Source organism: Prinia subflava, chromosome 5, assembly GCF_021018805.1.
Source record: "Prinia subflava isolate CZ2003 ecotype Zambia chromosome 5, Cam_Psub_1.2, whole genome shotgun sequence".
Lineage (NCBI taxonomy): Eukaryota > Metazoa > Chordata > Aves > Passeriformes > Cisticolidae > Prinia > Prinia subflava.
The window spans coordinates 2,331,852-2,347,794 of NC_086251.1; the positions used below are offsets into that span (position 1 = coordinate 2,331,852).

General features: G+C 42.4%; 1 protein-coding gene across 1 annotated transcript in view; it reads left to right on the forward strand.

Annotated features, from left to right (window-relative positions):
- NAV2 (neuron navigator 2) overlaps window positions 1-15,943 on the forward strand; it is a 205,607-nt gene that overhangs the window by 137,387 nt on the left and 52,277 nt on the right. Inside the window, exon 12 of the mRNA XM_063397550.1 lies at window positions 15,029-15,167. Within this exon, the coding sequence (XP_063253620.1) occupies window positions 15,029-15,167 (139 nt within the window). The remainder of the gene's footprint in view (window positions 1-15,028; window positions 15,168-15,943) is intronic.

Consider the following 15,943-nt stretch of genomic DNA (forward strand, 5'->3'; position numbering starts at 1 on the left):
CCCTGAGATAACCAGGAATACTGTGGAAAACATCTGTCCTTGCACCTGATTGCAAAGGAAACAAAATGAAACAAAAGGTTACATGATAATGCCATGAGACATGATAATAATTAACCCCTTGTTGGTTAATTACTAGCTTGTGAACATTGCTGTACCTTTTGCTAGAGGACAGAATTTAGTAGTTTAATTCTGACTTGGGGTGGGGAGACAAACAGGTGGGACCTGGCTCTTTGGAGAGGTGGAATAATATGGGCAGAGTTGATCCCTGGAAAAAAATGCTTGTATGGTTATATAGCATTCTAGATGAAATATTTAACATAGTTCACAAGCTGTATGACAGAAATATTCACCTCTTAGGAAACTGTAAGGGTATAATATGTAAGTTCATCACCAGGTTAATTTTTCAGGTGTCAGATAATGATGTCAGGCACCAAACACTGTGGGTGCCACAAGGCACAGGCGTTTGGGAAGAGTAGTTCAGTTTCAAAAGAAAACAACATCAGTAGCTCTCCATGTCCATGTACACTTGTTCTTGCCATCAGTTCTCCCACGTCCTGCTGCAGTCTAAATCTGTGTGTCTTCTGGTCAGGTAAGAGCGAGAGGTTTCATTGTGGTGCTTGCAGAAAGAGCTTTTTCTCTATATGTGAGTAATCTTTGAGCAGTAGTTAAAAAGTTGAGCTTTTCCTCAAAGCAAGTCTGCCAGCCGAGTTTTTCTCCAGCCAAGCCTAGGGTAGCTCTCTGAAATGCAGCTCATCTGAAGAACCATTCTCAGGTGATTTTCAGCTAAGATTTTATTAGGGCTTAGCTGAGGTCAGAAGTTCACCTGGGCGAGTTGTGATATCCTTATGAGATAAGGAGTTTCATGGAGGGCACACCTCTAATCCCCTGCAATTTGGAAATACTAGTTTAAATTTAGTGCCTTACTGTGCATGCCTGCACATTTTTGCTGCTAGATTAAGAATTTCTATTTTATGTGTTTCTAGAGCAATAAGGGTTGTCAGCATTTTAAACAGTACCCAGGAGCTAGGAGAAGCTTTAGTTGAAAAGTATGCACTGGTTAGCGCTGCTGTCTTGTAGGTAAGTGGTTTGATTCAGTTAATTTAGTTTTAGGAATATTATAAATCTAAAAAACCCCTTAGTTTACATAACCAGGCCTAGATAACAGTGGCAGGGAGAGGAAATGTCTAAAATTCTATAAATTATCAGTAAGAGTCTACTGTGAATTTGGAAATGGCGAGTTAGTCTATTTGATGGACAGAAACAAGAAAAGTAAGAAAAAAACATGAAAAGCACATCCAAAAGAGTGGAAATATTTGCAAGGTAACCTGAGAAGGAGTGATGTCTTTTGGCTCAGATGCACTCTTTGGAACATCCTAGTGCTGTATGGGTGGAGTAGGTCCCTTTGTTTTACAAGAAAAAACACAAATGGACTCTCAGAAACAAAGGGAAATAATTTTTTGTTCAAGTTGAGAGTTTGTGTCTTTGCTCCTTGCAGATTATGCAGTTGAAATGTTTATGTTTGAATGTTTATGGTTTGAATGTTTGTAGGCTCAGTGATACAGAGTATTTGCAAACACTGCAATGATGCTGGCTTGATTTATGGTGGTATTTTCATTAGAATAAATGGGTTTACTTTTCTAGTGAGATGTGCAAGCTTTACAGCATCCACAACAACGATAAACAACTGTAAATTCAGAGCTAGCTCTAATTAGGGGAAGGCTGAAGCAATTAAGATGGGTAAACTATTGATCACCCCTGAACAAGACACACGGAGCAGACAGCAGTGGTTTTACAGTGACATGGTTAATGACTGCTGTTGATTTAACATTAATGATTTTAGTATTTTACTGGGAGAGTGTGGGTAGGAAGGTTATATCAAATTTTATAGGGCTTCTCAAAACCATCCTACAACCACATGGAGAGCTGCTTGTTCAGCCAGAAATATCTAATTCTGTAGATATCCCACTTGACATATCCCTCTTGGGCCTCAATGCATCCTCTGTACCTGCTGGCCCAAACAGAACCTGTAATTCAAATTTCCTCTCTTTCTGAGCTGTTCTCTGCCTCACTGCTCCTCATTGATGATTTGTGTAGCTTCATTCATGTCTGCTCTCCACTCCATTGCTTGTTGACACAGACATGATGTTAGAAAGCTCAGAAAATGAACTGTAAATGATACATGGACATTGTCATAGATTCACCCCAAAGCATTTTTTCAGAGTCCTGAGAAAAAGAATTCATGCCAGCTGCACTATGTTTATAATTCTGTTTGGTAGGGATCAAACTGCAAATCCTAAATGGTTGCAGGAGACAGTTAAGTTTTAGAACATGGTAGCAGTTCCCGTTAATCTGTTCAGCAGTCTTAGATTGAAAGAATTACATTTTTTTCCCTTAGGCAGTGGCATGTGTGTTAAAATCCTGCTTGGCAGTGTTGTGTTCTTTGGGAAGAAAACTGATTTTTATAGTTTGGAGAAAGAGATAAAGAAAACTGCATTGAAATAACCTGGGAACGATACATCATTCTTGTGTTTCACCACATTAACTGCACTTTAAGATCAAGTTTTTTCATTTTATATCGACTGTTCTTACTAATGGGCTATTTGTCTTATATATTGTTAGTTGGGTTTGTTTATTTGTTATATCTGGGAATGTTAGCATAGAAATCATAGATGCAAAAGCAAATACATGTGTATATAGTTCATATGTTGACAATATTTCTCACTCAAGGAGTTTTAGGCTTGCTAATGTGTTTAAATATCGAAACATTTTGGATTATGATCCTGGATTCAGCGTTCATTTGGAATTCCTCTCAGATAAGAACATGCACGCTGAATTGCTGTTCAGCATCCCCCAATTTTACTGGATTTTCTCCAGTTCCCTGCCTTTCTTTCCTTATAGAAAGTGGCCATTTGTGTTTCTCACTCTGTGCTTATTCATTTGAAGTGGCCAGAGTGAAAAGTTTGCCTCAAACTGTGTCAACACCAGTGCTCCGTGGAGGCTGCTGGCACTTTTCAAACCATCTTTGAAGTACATGTTAAAATGTTGTAAGACCATTTTTAACCATGCATCACACACACACACACAGGCAGTCCTTTCTTCCCCATCAGGCGTGCATCTCACCTTGCTGGAGGGAGCTGGGGCATCCCTTAGTGGTTGCTGGGTGAAAAGCAGCTCCTTGGAGGTGGATGCCAAGTCTCATACTGTGCAATAATTATTAATATTACCCTGTATTTGAGTTTGCTGGTCAAATTCAGTCTCCTGGGGGTCAGAATCCCCTTTCCTCAAACATCATGCCTGGTTCCTGTGCATTACAATATGTGCCCATGCAGCAGCACACACTGATGATTCCTTTTTGCTTTCTTCTGTGTGACACCATCTGAGTGATTTAAACAAAACCCCAAGGTGTTCTGCCCTTCATGTGTTCATTTATGAAAATAAATACATCCACACAGCACCATAATAAAATTGTTTGCTCTCAGGAAAGCCTGAGGCAACAGAGGCTTCTCCCCACTGAGATTTAAGGATGTGGGCAGTGTTTCAGAGCAGATATCCCTCCTCAGACTGCAAACTCAGTGCCTCTGAAGAATAAGAAGAATTTTAAAAAATGAAGCTTCATTTTCCAGTCCTATTTTTCCTGTCTCCCAAGCTCCCTTTGGAACCTCACTGAAAACCCACAGGGTTGTAGCAGCTTGGGTTTATTTTCTGCTACACCTCCTCCTGAGGGTTTATGTTACTGCCAGTGTTCCTCTGGTTTTAGGTAGAAATACCTTCCTAGGATTAACAGTTACATGAATTCACTAAGTTGGGGCTTCTTTGTTGGTTTTGTTTGATTTTTTTTTAATTTACTTTAATGCAAAGGTCACTTGTTTGGGTAGTTACAGAGTTTTACACCTATAGTATCATGTGTGAGAATTGTAATGGTGCAGCAGTTCTGCTGTAGTCCTGCTTTGATTTTCTCATGTAGATCATCAATAATCAAACCTAAAAAGGTGTGGTTTTGTTTCTTGTGCTCTGGTTCAAAGGATACAGGCGTGTTCAAAAGCTTGAAGAATATGTTTTGGTGTCACAAATACTGGGTATTTTTTAAATTTAAATAATCTTAATGTCCTGTAAGAGGAAAGATATGAAAAAAAAAAAATTAAAAATTGCTGTTGAGATGATTTTAAGACATTGATTTACCCTGTGTTAGTGGAGTCTGTTCCAGGGCAAGATGTGGCAGATGCCTCATGCCACACATCATCCAGCAGGTTCTCCAAAGACTGTCAGGTGGGATGTCCTTACAGCCTGTGCTGCTGGTGTTACCTTTACCATCGTTCCAGTTATCAAATGCAGACCTTTATTATTATATTATTATGTATCCTTTATCCTATTATATTAGGATCTATCAGTCCTAACTGATAGATCTCAGCCTGTTGAGAAACAAAAATAAAAAGGATTTGACGTGTTGCAGTAAACCCACCATTTTCAGGCATTTTGGTCTTCTCCAAGGGAGTGCAGCAAGATTTGAGCTGCCTCAGCCTCGAATGCAAACCTGTAATTGTGGCTTTAGGCCTTTGCAATAACCTGGAAGGAGGCATTTCTTTGCTAAGCTTTTGTTGTGCTGCCAGCAGGTTGAGTTCTGAGCAGGATCACCGTGGTGCCCGAGGTTAATGGGAACAGCACAGGGGCGTGGGATGGGTGGGAGGTGCACTGATTTTATGACTGCGAGCATTAGGACACTCTGCAGCCTTCTCTGAGCAGCTGTTCTTTAGGTAAAGTAATACGTGGGGTCTCTTTACTTCTCCCCAGCTTTTACTGCCATAAAAGAAGTTAATGCAAAGCTGTTCACAGCTTATCTCACCCCCTTGCTATGTGAAACCTCGAACACAAACTCTTTTGTGCGCTGCAGCCGTAACTCACTAATCTCCTGAACTTCCTGACCCATAAAACTGTGATTATTGCTGCATGTAAAACTCCTCTGGAGATATCCCTCTGTGTTTAGAGCTGTGGGTATTGCGTTGCAAACCCCTCCTTTGCAGTGGGAGGACTGCCAGGGAAGGGAAGGACAGTGGGGCTGGGTGTGAGTGTAGTGCTGTACCTTCATCTTGGGAAATTGGCTTTATTTGGGGCTGGGGAGCTGGTGATTCAACAGATGCAATGCCTTGGTAATTTTTTCCCCCTAGGTTATAATTTCAGATCTGATTTTTTTTTTTAATTAGAATATTTCTGGCCATCAGCAGTGGATCAGTCACTAATTTCCTGTACAAGTGCATGGGCAGATAATTGAGAAACTTCACTTGTGAGAGGTGTTTGGAGGAAGACAGCAAGGGCGTTAGGGATGAAAAGAAAGCTTTGCTGTTGGAGTTGTGATTCTTTTAAGTACCTGTCCTATCTGAGAGTTATCTCTGCTCACTATTCAGCAATCAAAATAGGGAATGAGAAGCAGTTCACAGGATTCTTTGATAAAGGATAGCAGTTAAAATGCACCAGAGGCAAAAAAGGAGTAATAACAGTCCGTGAGGATCTTTTCCCTCTTTCTTTATGGGTAATGTGTAGCTTTCTTTTTAAAATGCCATGTGATCCTTGTCTAATCTTCAGCAAAGACAGTGACATCAGCAGCTCTGCATCTGTACATGTGTGAGGGGTGGGTTGGCTGCACTCTAAGGTGCAGGTGAACCAAAAAGCACAAGAGTCATGTTTCTACCTTTTTTTCACCATCAAACTAACAAAACATAGGTAATCCTCCAGCTGAAAAAAAAAAAGTAAAAAATTTTAAAATTGAGTGAAGAGGCTTTTTTAAATTTTGAACCACAAACGTTTGTGTTCAATGATGCTTTTCCTCAGCCACTCTCATTATTAGCATTGTTCTTAATTGCAAGTTGTCACATCCACCAGCCTCTCAATTACCCCTGCTCTGAGTTGCCACAGTTACACAGTAGCCAGTGAAATACAGACTCCAGCGTGGAAAGGCATGCTCAGACTGAGACTCATTTATTTGAAGGTTTTGGCAGCAGAGTATCTCCACAAAGCCTTTGTTTTATAACCTTTGAATTCTTGCATTTTAACTCTTTCAACCAACGTTACAGTGTTGTGCTAAAAGGTGAAGTTTATTGAAGACAAACGCACTCAAGCTGAGTTAATAAATATATAATGGTATAGTTGAGCTCTCACCAGTCTTTCCTACTTTTCTTCTTGGTTTTGAGCTGAATGATCCATGATTTTCTTGAGCTGAGACTAAGGCAACAGTGTCATGTCCTCTCCATTTTCTGCATCCTAAAGGTTTTCCATCTCCTTTCCAGAAGAGGATCCCTTGCTGGAGATCTCTCTGGCAACAGAAATTTATCCTGGTACTACTCAGCTGGTGTGATTTCCCATTTTAGAAAAAAAAAAATCTAAAAAAAATCCCACATGTTCATCAGAATGCAGAGTTTGTGGAAGAATCCTGTCAGAAAGTGTTTATATTAGGCTAAAATAAGAGTTCTGAATGTTAGCCAGCAGACTTTTTTATCAGCCAAATATTTCTGAATAGCCAATTTGAATTAAGGGGAAGCAATAAGCCCCCCTTACTCTACAGTGCTAAATATAGAAGAGTCAGATTAATATTACCTATCTTATCTCAGTTTCTTAAGTTCTTTGCTGGAGGTACCAGTGGATAAATTATAAATTGCTGTTTTCTTTACCATTCCTATTGAAAATGTTTTTCTTTACCACCACTCCCTCCAAAAAAAATTATTTTTTTCCCAGTATTCAAAATATTTTGTATTAAAATATTTTAGGTGTGTCTCCTGCTGCATTCACATTAAAAAATACTTGCTTCAGCAGTCAGATTGTTGAACCCCTCTGTGCAGGGCTGCTGGCATGAGCTTTTACTGGGTGGGATAAGGTACCTGGTGTGGAGGCACCAGCCTGCAGCTTTCACACATGACCCAGTCCCAGCAGAAAGGCTTGACCTCTCGCTTTTCCAGCACTTCAGAGGTTAATTTTGTTGAGGGATCAGGTTTCTTTCCAGGGGAAGTTTCTGATGATCACCTTCTAGCTGGGTTTTACTTGCCAGTGTCTCTCAGAGCTGCTGTTTGTGGAGGGCTCTGGTGGAAAACAACCTTGCTCCAACTTTTTTTTTTTTTTTTTTTCCAACTCTCTTCTTAGACAGCCAAGTTTGAGGCTGGTTTATTTAAGGGGGGGTATTGGATGGTAGCCTAATGAAGGTATCAACCTGCAAAATAAATCTGAGCCCCTTTCCTGGAATTCTTCATGGGCAGCAAGGTGGAGAAGTGCTGTGGCTGGGCAATATTGCAAGGTAAGAGATTTTCTGCGTTTTTGTTGTGTTACACCTTTGGGTGAGGAGGTTCAGCTTGGCAAAGAGTGGCAGCAGTGGGAGCACAGCAGATGATGGATAAATGTGAGCAGCTTTCTCCCTGCGCTGTTCCTTTTCAGTCTCCATGTGCTGCATGAAATCAATACATTTTTAATAGATTGCAGATATTGAATAACATGATAGAAAATTTCCTGTGTCAGAACTGACGGCTGCTGCAGTGTTTGCTTTTTCTGGCTTAATTTTGGGATTCTGTGAGGTTTATTGATGCTCAAAAGTTGCAATCTACCCAGCTATCTTTCCACTAGCGTTGCAGGTTTTTAGCCTCAGAAAACTGTGGGGCTTTGTTATATTTTAGCACTGTAAGTGTGTGCAGAGGAGGAACCTCTGTAGGAATGAGCTCACCCTGCAGGGAGACAAAGGCGTGTGTGAGTCTGTTTCAGGCCAGATCCCAGCCCAGAGTGCACTTGCTTTTCAGTACATAATATCCAGTTCTTGTCCTCACTCCTTTCCAAATTTCTGGTCGCCTCCTGATTTGTCTGAGATAGGTTGTAAGATCCCTTTCCTTTTAGTGGGTCCTTCCATATAAGCCTAATTTTAAAGGTTCACTTGAACCAGGAGTTATTGGTACTGTTTTGAAGGTTGTTGTTCTGCCAGGACAAAAAACTGCTTTCAGCATTGGTAGTAGCTGACATTTTCCATGCAGCAAAAAATTAAAGTGTTTTACTTGATCATGTGTCTGTTTGTTCTGTAAATCACTGGTGTGATAACGACTGTTGTTTTCCAGTGGTTTGGCTTCCTGAGGGATAGTGCTGTGCCCTGTGATCAAATTAACACTTTTTGTTGCCAAGTTCAGCTTTTATTTTAGGGTGTATTTCAGCAGGCTGTCACGCATTCAGAAGGACAATTTCTGGTTTTTTTCTTCTTTTTTTCTGATGGGAGAACTGTGTGCCTTATCTTTGTCTCCATGTGCTCACCTGCAGCTGATGCTGCTGTGAGACAAGAGCAGATCTTGAGTGTGAAATCACTTTTTGGCCTTGAACCATTGATGTGGAAGCTTTGCAGTGTCTTCTGAGTAGGGAAAAGCATAACAGTGCCTGGGAATTGCTCTGAGTCTTGGTGCATGTGTGTCTTGTCTTCAGTTTGTGCCTGTGTTCCTTGGGGCTGCACTGGTACCTTGGGGCTGCAGTCGGCAGACCTGAAGGATTTGCAGCGGTGTCAGTGGTGGAGTTACAGCATTAGGAGGGATTAAAAGAAGCTGGGAAGCAAAGGAGCCCCGTTCTACCTGCAGCTTTTGGCTCTGGGGGTGTGCAGTGTCCACCTGTCCCTGGGTCAGCAGCAGGGGATTTAAATGCATCTTGCATAGTTTTGTTCCTGTGCTGCTCTTCATTCTTGTCCTCCCGTGTGCTTTTGTTACATCAGTCCTGTAAGAATTCAGCTCATCTATTCGTTTTCTTCTCCTCAGTGTTTTTATTGTTTATTGTTTTCTTCTCCTGCCCTGTTTTTGTGATGTTTTGGAGCCTCTGGTGAAGCAGCTGCCAGGTCCCTGAGCTCTCACCAGCTAAGCCCAGGGCTGGAGGAGCGCGAGGTGGGTGCCAGAAACTCTGTCACTGGGGATGCTTCCCCCTTCTGCACGCCTTAAATTGTGTATTTGAGCGAGGAGGTGATGTGATCCAGAGGATCTGCTTTTGGGGGAGAAGCAAGTAAGCTTACAAGGGGTAAGAAACCCGCGCAGCCGAGTCTGGTTTTCACAATTCTCTCTCCCCGGTGCAGGCCACCTCCTCTGCCTGCCTGCAGTGAGGAGGTGTTTGGGCTGGGGCCTTGCTGAGAGGGAGCTGCAGGCTCCCTGCAGTGGTGAGCTACACCCAGATCTTTGCCAGGAGCCTCCTCCCCATCCCCTCACCCCTCATTCCCTCATTCCCTCATTCCCTCATCCCCTCATCCCCTCGTCCCAGGGGCTGCAGGGAGCTGGGGCAGCCCACCCCTGCATCCCCAGTGGGCTGTCCAGTCCATTGCTGCCACATGGACCCTTCACAGGGCTGTGTTTGCTGCAAGGCACCCGACATGGTTGGCTCTGTGTGTAAACAAGCATTTCTGACTGGTTAGAAGACTTTTCTCAGCACTTCTTACTGTCATGGAAACAGAGGCAGAACAAACAAAGCGCATTTTTTTAATGCGATGACTGAGATTTAACACTGACTTTATTGTGATGTGAAGACCCTGATGTTGTTTCCAGCTTTCTCTGGAGTCACTGGAGTGACACAGACATGACCAGGGATGAGCATCACTCCCTTGGCTTCCAGAGCAGGGAGGTGAGAGAGCAGCTGTGCACCCAGTGGAGAGCTGCTCTGTAAACAGCTTTGTCAACACAGCAAGTCCCCAGACAGAGGAGGAGGTGGGGAAACACGATTTTTAAGTTGTGAGTACAAGAAAAAGGGGCTGGCAGCTGGTTGTAGTATTGTACACTGCATTTTGCAGACTTTGCTGGGGGTTCCTGCAGCTCCTGGCTCACCTGCAGTGCCTTGCTTTTGTCCCCTTCCCCGGGGCTGTGGAGGTACCGGAGTGGTGAACAATGGCCAAAAAAACAAGTTCCACCAGTCAGGCGTTTTGCAAGTGAATACAGCTGTGCTGGCAGCTGGCAGGGCGACCCCAGGCAGCCAAGGGCTGAAGGGGCCTTGGGAATTTCAGCTTCCATGAGTTTTGGTGGAAAGTCAAATCAGTTCATGGAAATTGAGGGAATTGAGGGTGTTCTAACTCCTTGAGATCAGGTGGATTTGTAGGAGGTCCTCTCTGTGTGTGTGCTCAGCTGTGTTCAAGTTTGTCAATGGCTTGGTGGAATTCCTGGTTAGATTTTAAGGGACAAAATAAAATCCAGTGTTATTTTTATAAGGTTATTAGCACTCATATAAGAAGATTAAATGAAAAGAGCATGTGCAGTTTTCTAGCTTCTACCAAATCTTTTCTTACTCAGTTTTTTCAACGCTGGATAATTTTGTTCTGTGAGTTATTCCCTTTACAAATAGGTATTTTAAATGTAAATCCTGAAACCTTATCTTGGATGAATTCTAAACAGAGCCTGACAGAGAGCTGCAGTTCAGCTTGCTGGCAGTAACCCCAATAGTCACTAAACATGAAAACGTCTGAGTAGCTCACAGCACACTTCCAGCACTTTAACTCTGCACCAAAAAATGTCATTAAAAGGATTAGATTCTGCTCCAGAAAGAACAACTGGAAAGGCTCTGTCTTCGTTTTTCCTGGTTTACTTTTCTTGGTCTGGCTTTACTAAGTGTTTCAAGGTAACAGGCTGTCCCTGGGCTCCTCTTTCGGTAAGAAACTAAGTGGTTTATGTTAAAATACCTAGAGTGAGATGTAAGAAAAGAGTAACTGGAGACATGGGGGAGGTGGGTGATTAATAACAGTGCAAAACACATTAATTAAATTGACTTCTCTTGAAGTAGATTTCCATCCATTCTTTTGCAAATGGTTATGTTTCAGTTTCAGAACAGTTTGAAAAGAAAACTGTGCAAGGGTCTGTGTGTGCTTTGTGGATTTTTGGCCCAGTTCTCACTACTGTAGGAAATCCCAGAAGGAAACAGTGGAAACTGCAGTGTTTACTGTCTCACATTATAGCACATTTAATTTTTCCTTTTAAATCTGTGAAGATGCTGTGAGGTTTCAATCCTTTTGTACCTTGATCTTTTTGTTGTTGTTGTTGTTGTTCACCTGTCAACTCATAAATAGTTAAATTTTTAAATAGAAGAGGGTAATTGCCACGTTTCCACTTGAAATATTGTAGAGCCCCAAGGCCCTTTCTTGGACAAATGTATTTTTCAGCAGCTCATTGTGATTTTGGTTTTGAGTGAAGATCCAACAACATTAAAATCCACACCCATCCGTAGAGAAAGGTGCATTTTCAGCCTTCAACAATGGCTTTATTTAGAAGGATTTTAATGACTCCTGGGCAAAGGGGGAAGGTTTCAGGGAGAGGGGCTGTCCTGAGGATCACAGAACGACTTTGCCTGCTCTCCAAGTTGACAAGGAAGAGCCAGTTCTGTGGAGGACGATTATGCAAGATGGAAAAGTGCTGATAGACTGTGGAAAAGTACAGGTCTGAGCCTAGCAGCTCTGCAAACCTGTTTGAAAAGGCAGCTTGGAGCAGTCGATGCGGTGCTGCACGTGGGCGATGCGTAGGAGCAGCGTTGCATTAGGGTGAGCATTAGGTGGGGAGGCAGGGGAAGCTGCTTTGGGGTTTCGTGGAGAGCAGGAAGCAGCATCCTGGAAGGTTTTAAGTGATGGTGAGGGTGGGTTTTAAGTGGGTGGTTGTATAATTTTCATATAGAATTTCGTACACTTTTAAGATTTTAATTTTTTTTTTAAATTTGCAATTTTCAGTAATCAAAGTAAAGTTTCAGGTGATTGATCAAATAAAGAAAGGAAAGCCCAAACATTTCAGCTTCAGGTTATGGTTGAGTAGACTTGCTGACATCAGGAATTATTAATTGCACCAGCTAAATTACAAAGATGCTATCTTGGCCCTGGGAGCCAAGAGCACCATAATTAGGGCTGTGAGGTGCTCCATTCTGCTTCCTTGCTTTTGGCTTTAACCATCGAGGCACTGGATCAAGGTAAAAATGAACTCCTTTCAGTGGAGGGCTCGGGGTGGTTTCAGATCCTCACTTTTTGCTGGGTGCTGTCCCCTGGAGCAGCCACAGTCTCAGCCGGGATGTGTGGGGTCACTGCATTGCTTGGTGGCTGTCTGTGTATGTTGAGTGCTCATAAAGTGCCCTCCATTGGTGTCTGGTTTACAGAGTTCAAGGAATTCTAGCAGCCTCTCCAGTGCCAGTTCAAAAGGCAGCATCAGGAATTGTTTATGTAGGTGTACAAAATTATTTTCAGTTTCTTAAGGTGTTTTCATGCTCTCTAGGTTGCTGTTGTTTTCTAGACAGAGACTGAGCACTCCCACCCTTCTGCTGAAGTGATATTTATTAAATAAAGCTAAAGTTATCTGGGTTTAGAGAGATATTTGGGTTTACACATCCTGCCTTGTCAGAACAGCTTGGTCACCAGCATGCCCACGAGAGCCGTGTTGCTTGGCTTGTGGCACCCAAAATCTATCCAGGCATCTCTCTGCAGACCTCGGAACAGCTAATCTTTTTTAATTTACTGACAGATTAGTAAGCTTGAAAATACAGAATTGGAATAATTCATGAGGTTTCCAGCAGAAAATAAAGGGCCTAAAGGCCAGGATGCACACGAGGGAAGGCACAGCCATCAATGTATTCAGGGGCATGTTTCTACCTTTGTCCTCAGGCACACAGCCCAGTTCAGAAGGGCACTCAAATATTTCCATAATGCCTTAGATTGCCCAACTGAAGCCAACAGGACTGGCTGATGCCAGAAAAACTAACATTAAACACATTCTTTAGATGCTGATGAGCTGGGGCCTGTGGTAGTTTAAGGATTGTGAGCGCTTGGAAATAAAATGTTTCAGTTTCTATACATTTAAGATGGGACTAGGAGTCACAGGGAGGAAAATTATCATATTTAATTAATTTTTGGTTTTGCCCACTGGCATATCTCTATAAGAAGGAAAGTAAACTATTAAACACAAAAGGCATTGGCATCAATGGTATTATTACTGTTAGGATTTTTATTTTATTATAGGTTCAGAAATAGAAAATAAGTTCATTGCTACACAAAACTTTGGGAATCAAGAAGTTTGGTTTTTTATTCAGTAATTTTATTAACTGTTCCTGTAACCTCATTTGTAGACTTACCTAGGAATTGCAATTGCTTTATGTGATAGGTTTGGAAAGAGAACTAAATATCAGTTATAGGGCCTGTTTTCAAAACTGAAATTTAGAAGTAATATGGCATTCAATATTTTGCTTTGTGATATTTAATTGCCTACCCTAAACTGAAAAAGTGCTTCAAAGAAGTCTTTCAATCCTTTTCCAGATTTTCAATTCCCCCCCCAGCATTTCTTGGCAGCACATCTTTCATTCAGTTATGCTGGAAAAGATATTTCAGAGCAGCAAATAAAACTGGTGTGTCAAATCTGCCTGTCTGGCTTTCTCAGATTGAGCAGGTCTCACATTGTGAGTTTTATTTTAACATGGATTTCTATTTTGTATTGCAGTGGATTCCCTTTTATCCAGGTGAAGGCAAATCTGGGAAAAAAATGCCCTTTTTCCTTTGAATTGTAGCATCACCAACACTGCAGACTGCAGCATGTGGGTGAGCATAGTACTCCCAAGTAAGAAAAAGCAATTACAATTATTAAAGGAGCATTAAAAGTGGTGCAGGAAGATGTTTCATAGTGCTAAGTGGGTAAAAATGAAATGCTTTCCATTTCAAAGCTGACAAAGTTTATGTAGAAAGGCTATAGTAACTCAGTGGTGAAGCTGTGAATAAAGCTCAAGCAAACAGAGATCATTGCCTTTCTTTACACAGTTCTCCTAACACAGGTTAAGGCAGTGCAGGTTCAAATGCATATTTTAACTGCTCAGTGTATTGTTTGTGAATATAGCCCAGGCAGAAACCTCATTGCAATCTCTTTGTCACAAGCTTGTAGAGCACACAGAAATGCAGCAGGGAGGAGAGTCTGGAGCTCCCAAAATCTGCAGCTGAGGTGATAAATAGCTGGAGAGGTGCCAGGTGATGGGCTCTTAACCTTCCACAAATGACCTATGAGATATGTGTGTGTATATATATATATATATATATATATATATTTGCATTTCCAGCAGTAGTTATTTAGTGGACTGAAATGTCTTCACAGAGCTCCTTCCAGGGCAATATTTCAGTGCCAGCTTTGTTGTTCTTGGGGATGGAGCGCTTGTAAGCCAGTTTATAAATCTCTTCCTTGAGCAGCTTACTTTTACAAGCATTTTATGAGTTAGAGCATCTGTCTCCAGTCTTAGATCATTTTGATTCTTTCTGTTTTAACAATCAAATTGCTTCAGGCAAGGCTTCTTTTTTTTTTTTTTTTTGTACTTGGTTGTCCTAAACTTCCAGTGACACATTTACTGGAAAATGTTGAAGCTATCACATGCTGGAAGAAGGTAATCCTGAATAGTTGCTCTTCTTGCAAAGAAGGTGCAGCTCAGGAGGGTTATTTGCCATCTGAAGGACTGAACTTTTAGTTGCTATAGTTTTTTGAGGCTGGTGGTGCTGTTGATGATAGATTCAGGTTGTTGCCCAGGTCTGTGGAGCACCCAGCTACAAGAGGTTGCTTCAGGATGATTTTTTTTTCCTTGCGTTTAAGCTCCATGTCTTACAGCTTGGCGAGTCAGTGCTGTGCCTGCTCACAGAATCATAGAAGGGTTTGGGGTGGAAGAGACCTTAGAGATCACCCTGTTCCATCCCCCTGCCACGGGCAGGGACACCTTCCACTATCCCAGGTTGCTCCAAGCCCCGTCCAGCCTGGCATTGGACACTTCCAGGCATGGAGCAGCCACAGCTTCTCTGGGCACCCTGTGGCTCCCCAGCCTCACAGGGAAGAATTCCCTGCTGGTATCCCTTCATGGCACTCCTTTCCCCTGCTCTGGGGCTGCAGGCACATTTTATCTGAGCCAGGAGAGCTGTGGCACTGGTGCCCGTGCCTTGCTGATGGCATACACTGGCCATGCTGGCAAGCACCAGTGGGCTAAGGGTTGCAGAAATACCGCTCTTCCTTTTGAGTGATGTCCTCTCTTCTGACCCTTGTTTTGTCCCTGTGTTGTGCTTTTTCTGCAGCTGGGATGACAGCAGCTCTGTCAGCAGTGGGATCAGTGACACCATAGACAATCTCAGCACGGATGACATTAACACCAGCTCCTCCATCAGCTCCTATGCCAACACGCCCGCCTCCTCCCGCAAGAACCTAGATGCACAGGTAAGAGCTTTGCTTTAGTCAAGTCACACTGATATTTATTCTTTCCTCTGTGCAGGAGGTGCCATTGTTTTAGTTTAGCTGCCCTTGAGCACGCAGCCAGCCCTCAGGAGAGACACTATCAGTAGTAACCACCTTGTCAACCATGGCATTTACAAACATTTCCTCTGTGGGGAGAACCCATGGCACCTCTGCCGTGGTGATATCACAACAAGTGGGTCTTGCCTTCCTAGAGGCACTGCTGCACAGAAAACGGATGTGAATGGGATTTTACATAGATATTTTTATAGGTCTAGGAAAGGTATTACATTTCTCTCTTAAATGATAGAATACGATAAAGTCAACGTGAAAGTTCAAAGGTTGTTGACACTTTTATCAGAAATATAAGCATGCTATGCAAATGGAGTGGATTCTATTGAATTCCCAGAGCTGTGTGTTATTGAGAGCTTTCTGTGTTTGGCAGCATTTCGTAGGAGGATTTGCCTCCATCAGCAGCATACATGTATATTTTGTGCTCAGACACACATCCAGAGAGGGTGGAACAAGTGAAGGCATCTAACAGTTTTTCATTTATCACATAAACTGCTTAACACACAGATTTGCTAACATAAACTGCTTTTTTTTTAAGCAATTGCACAGATTTTTGTTTGGGAAAGTGCAGGACTAGAGTGCAGCTTTGTTCTCTGTGCAGCCTGCTGGAGGCACTGGGATGTGGTGACCCGGCAGTGCCACAGGAGGAGGAGAGGGATGTCAGTACGACCTGCTCCTCTGTCTGTTCC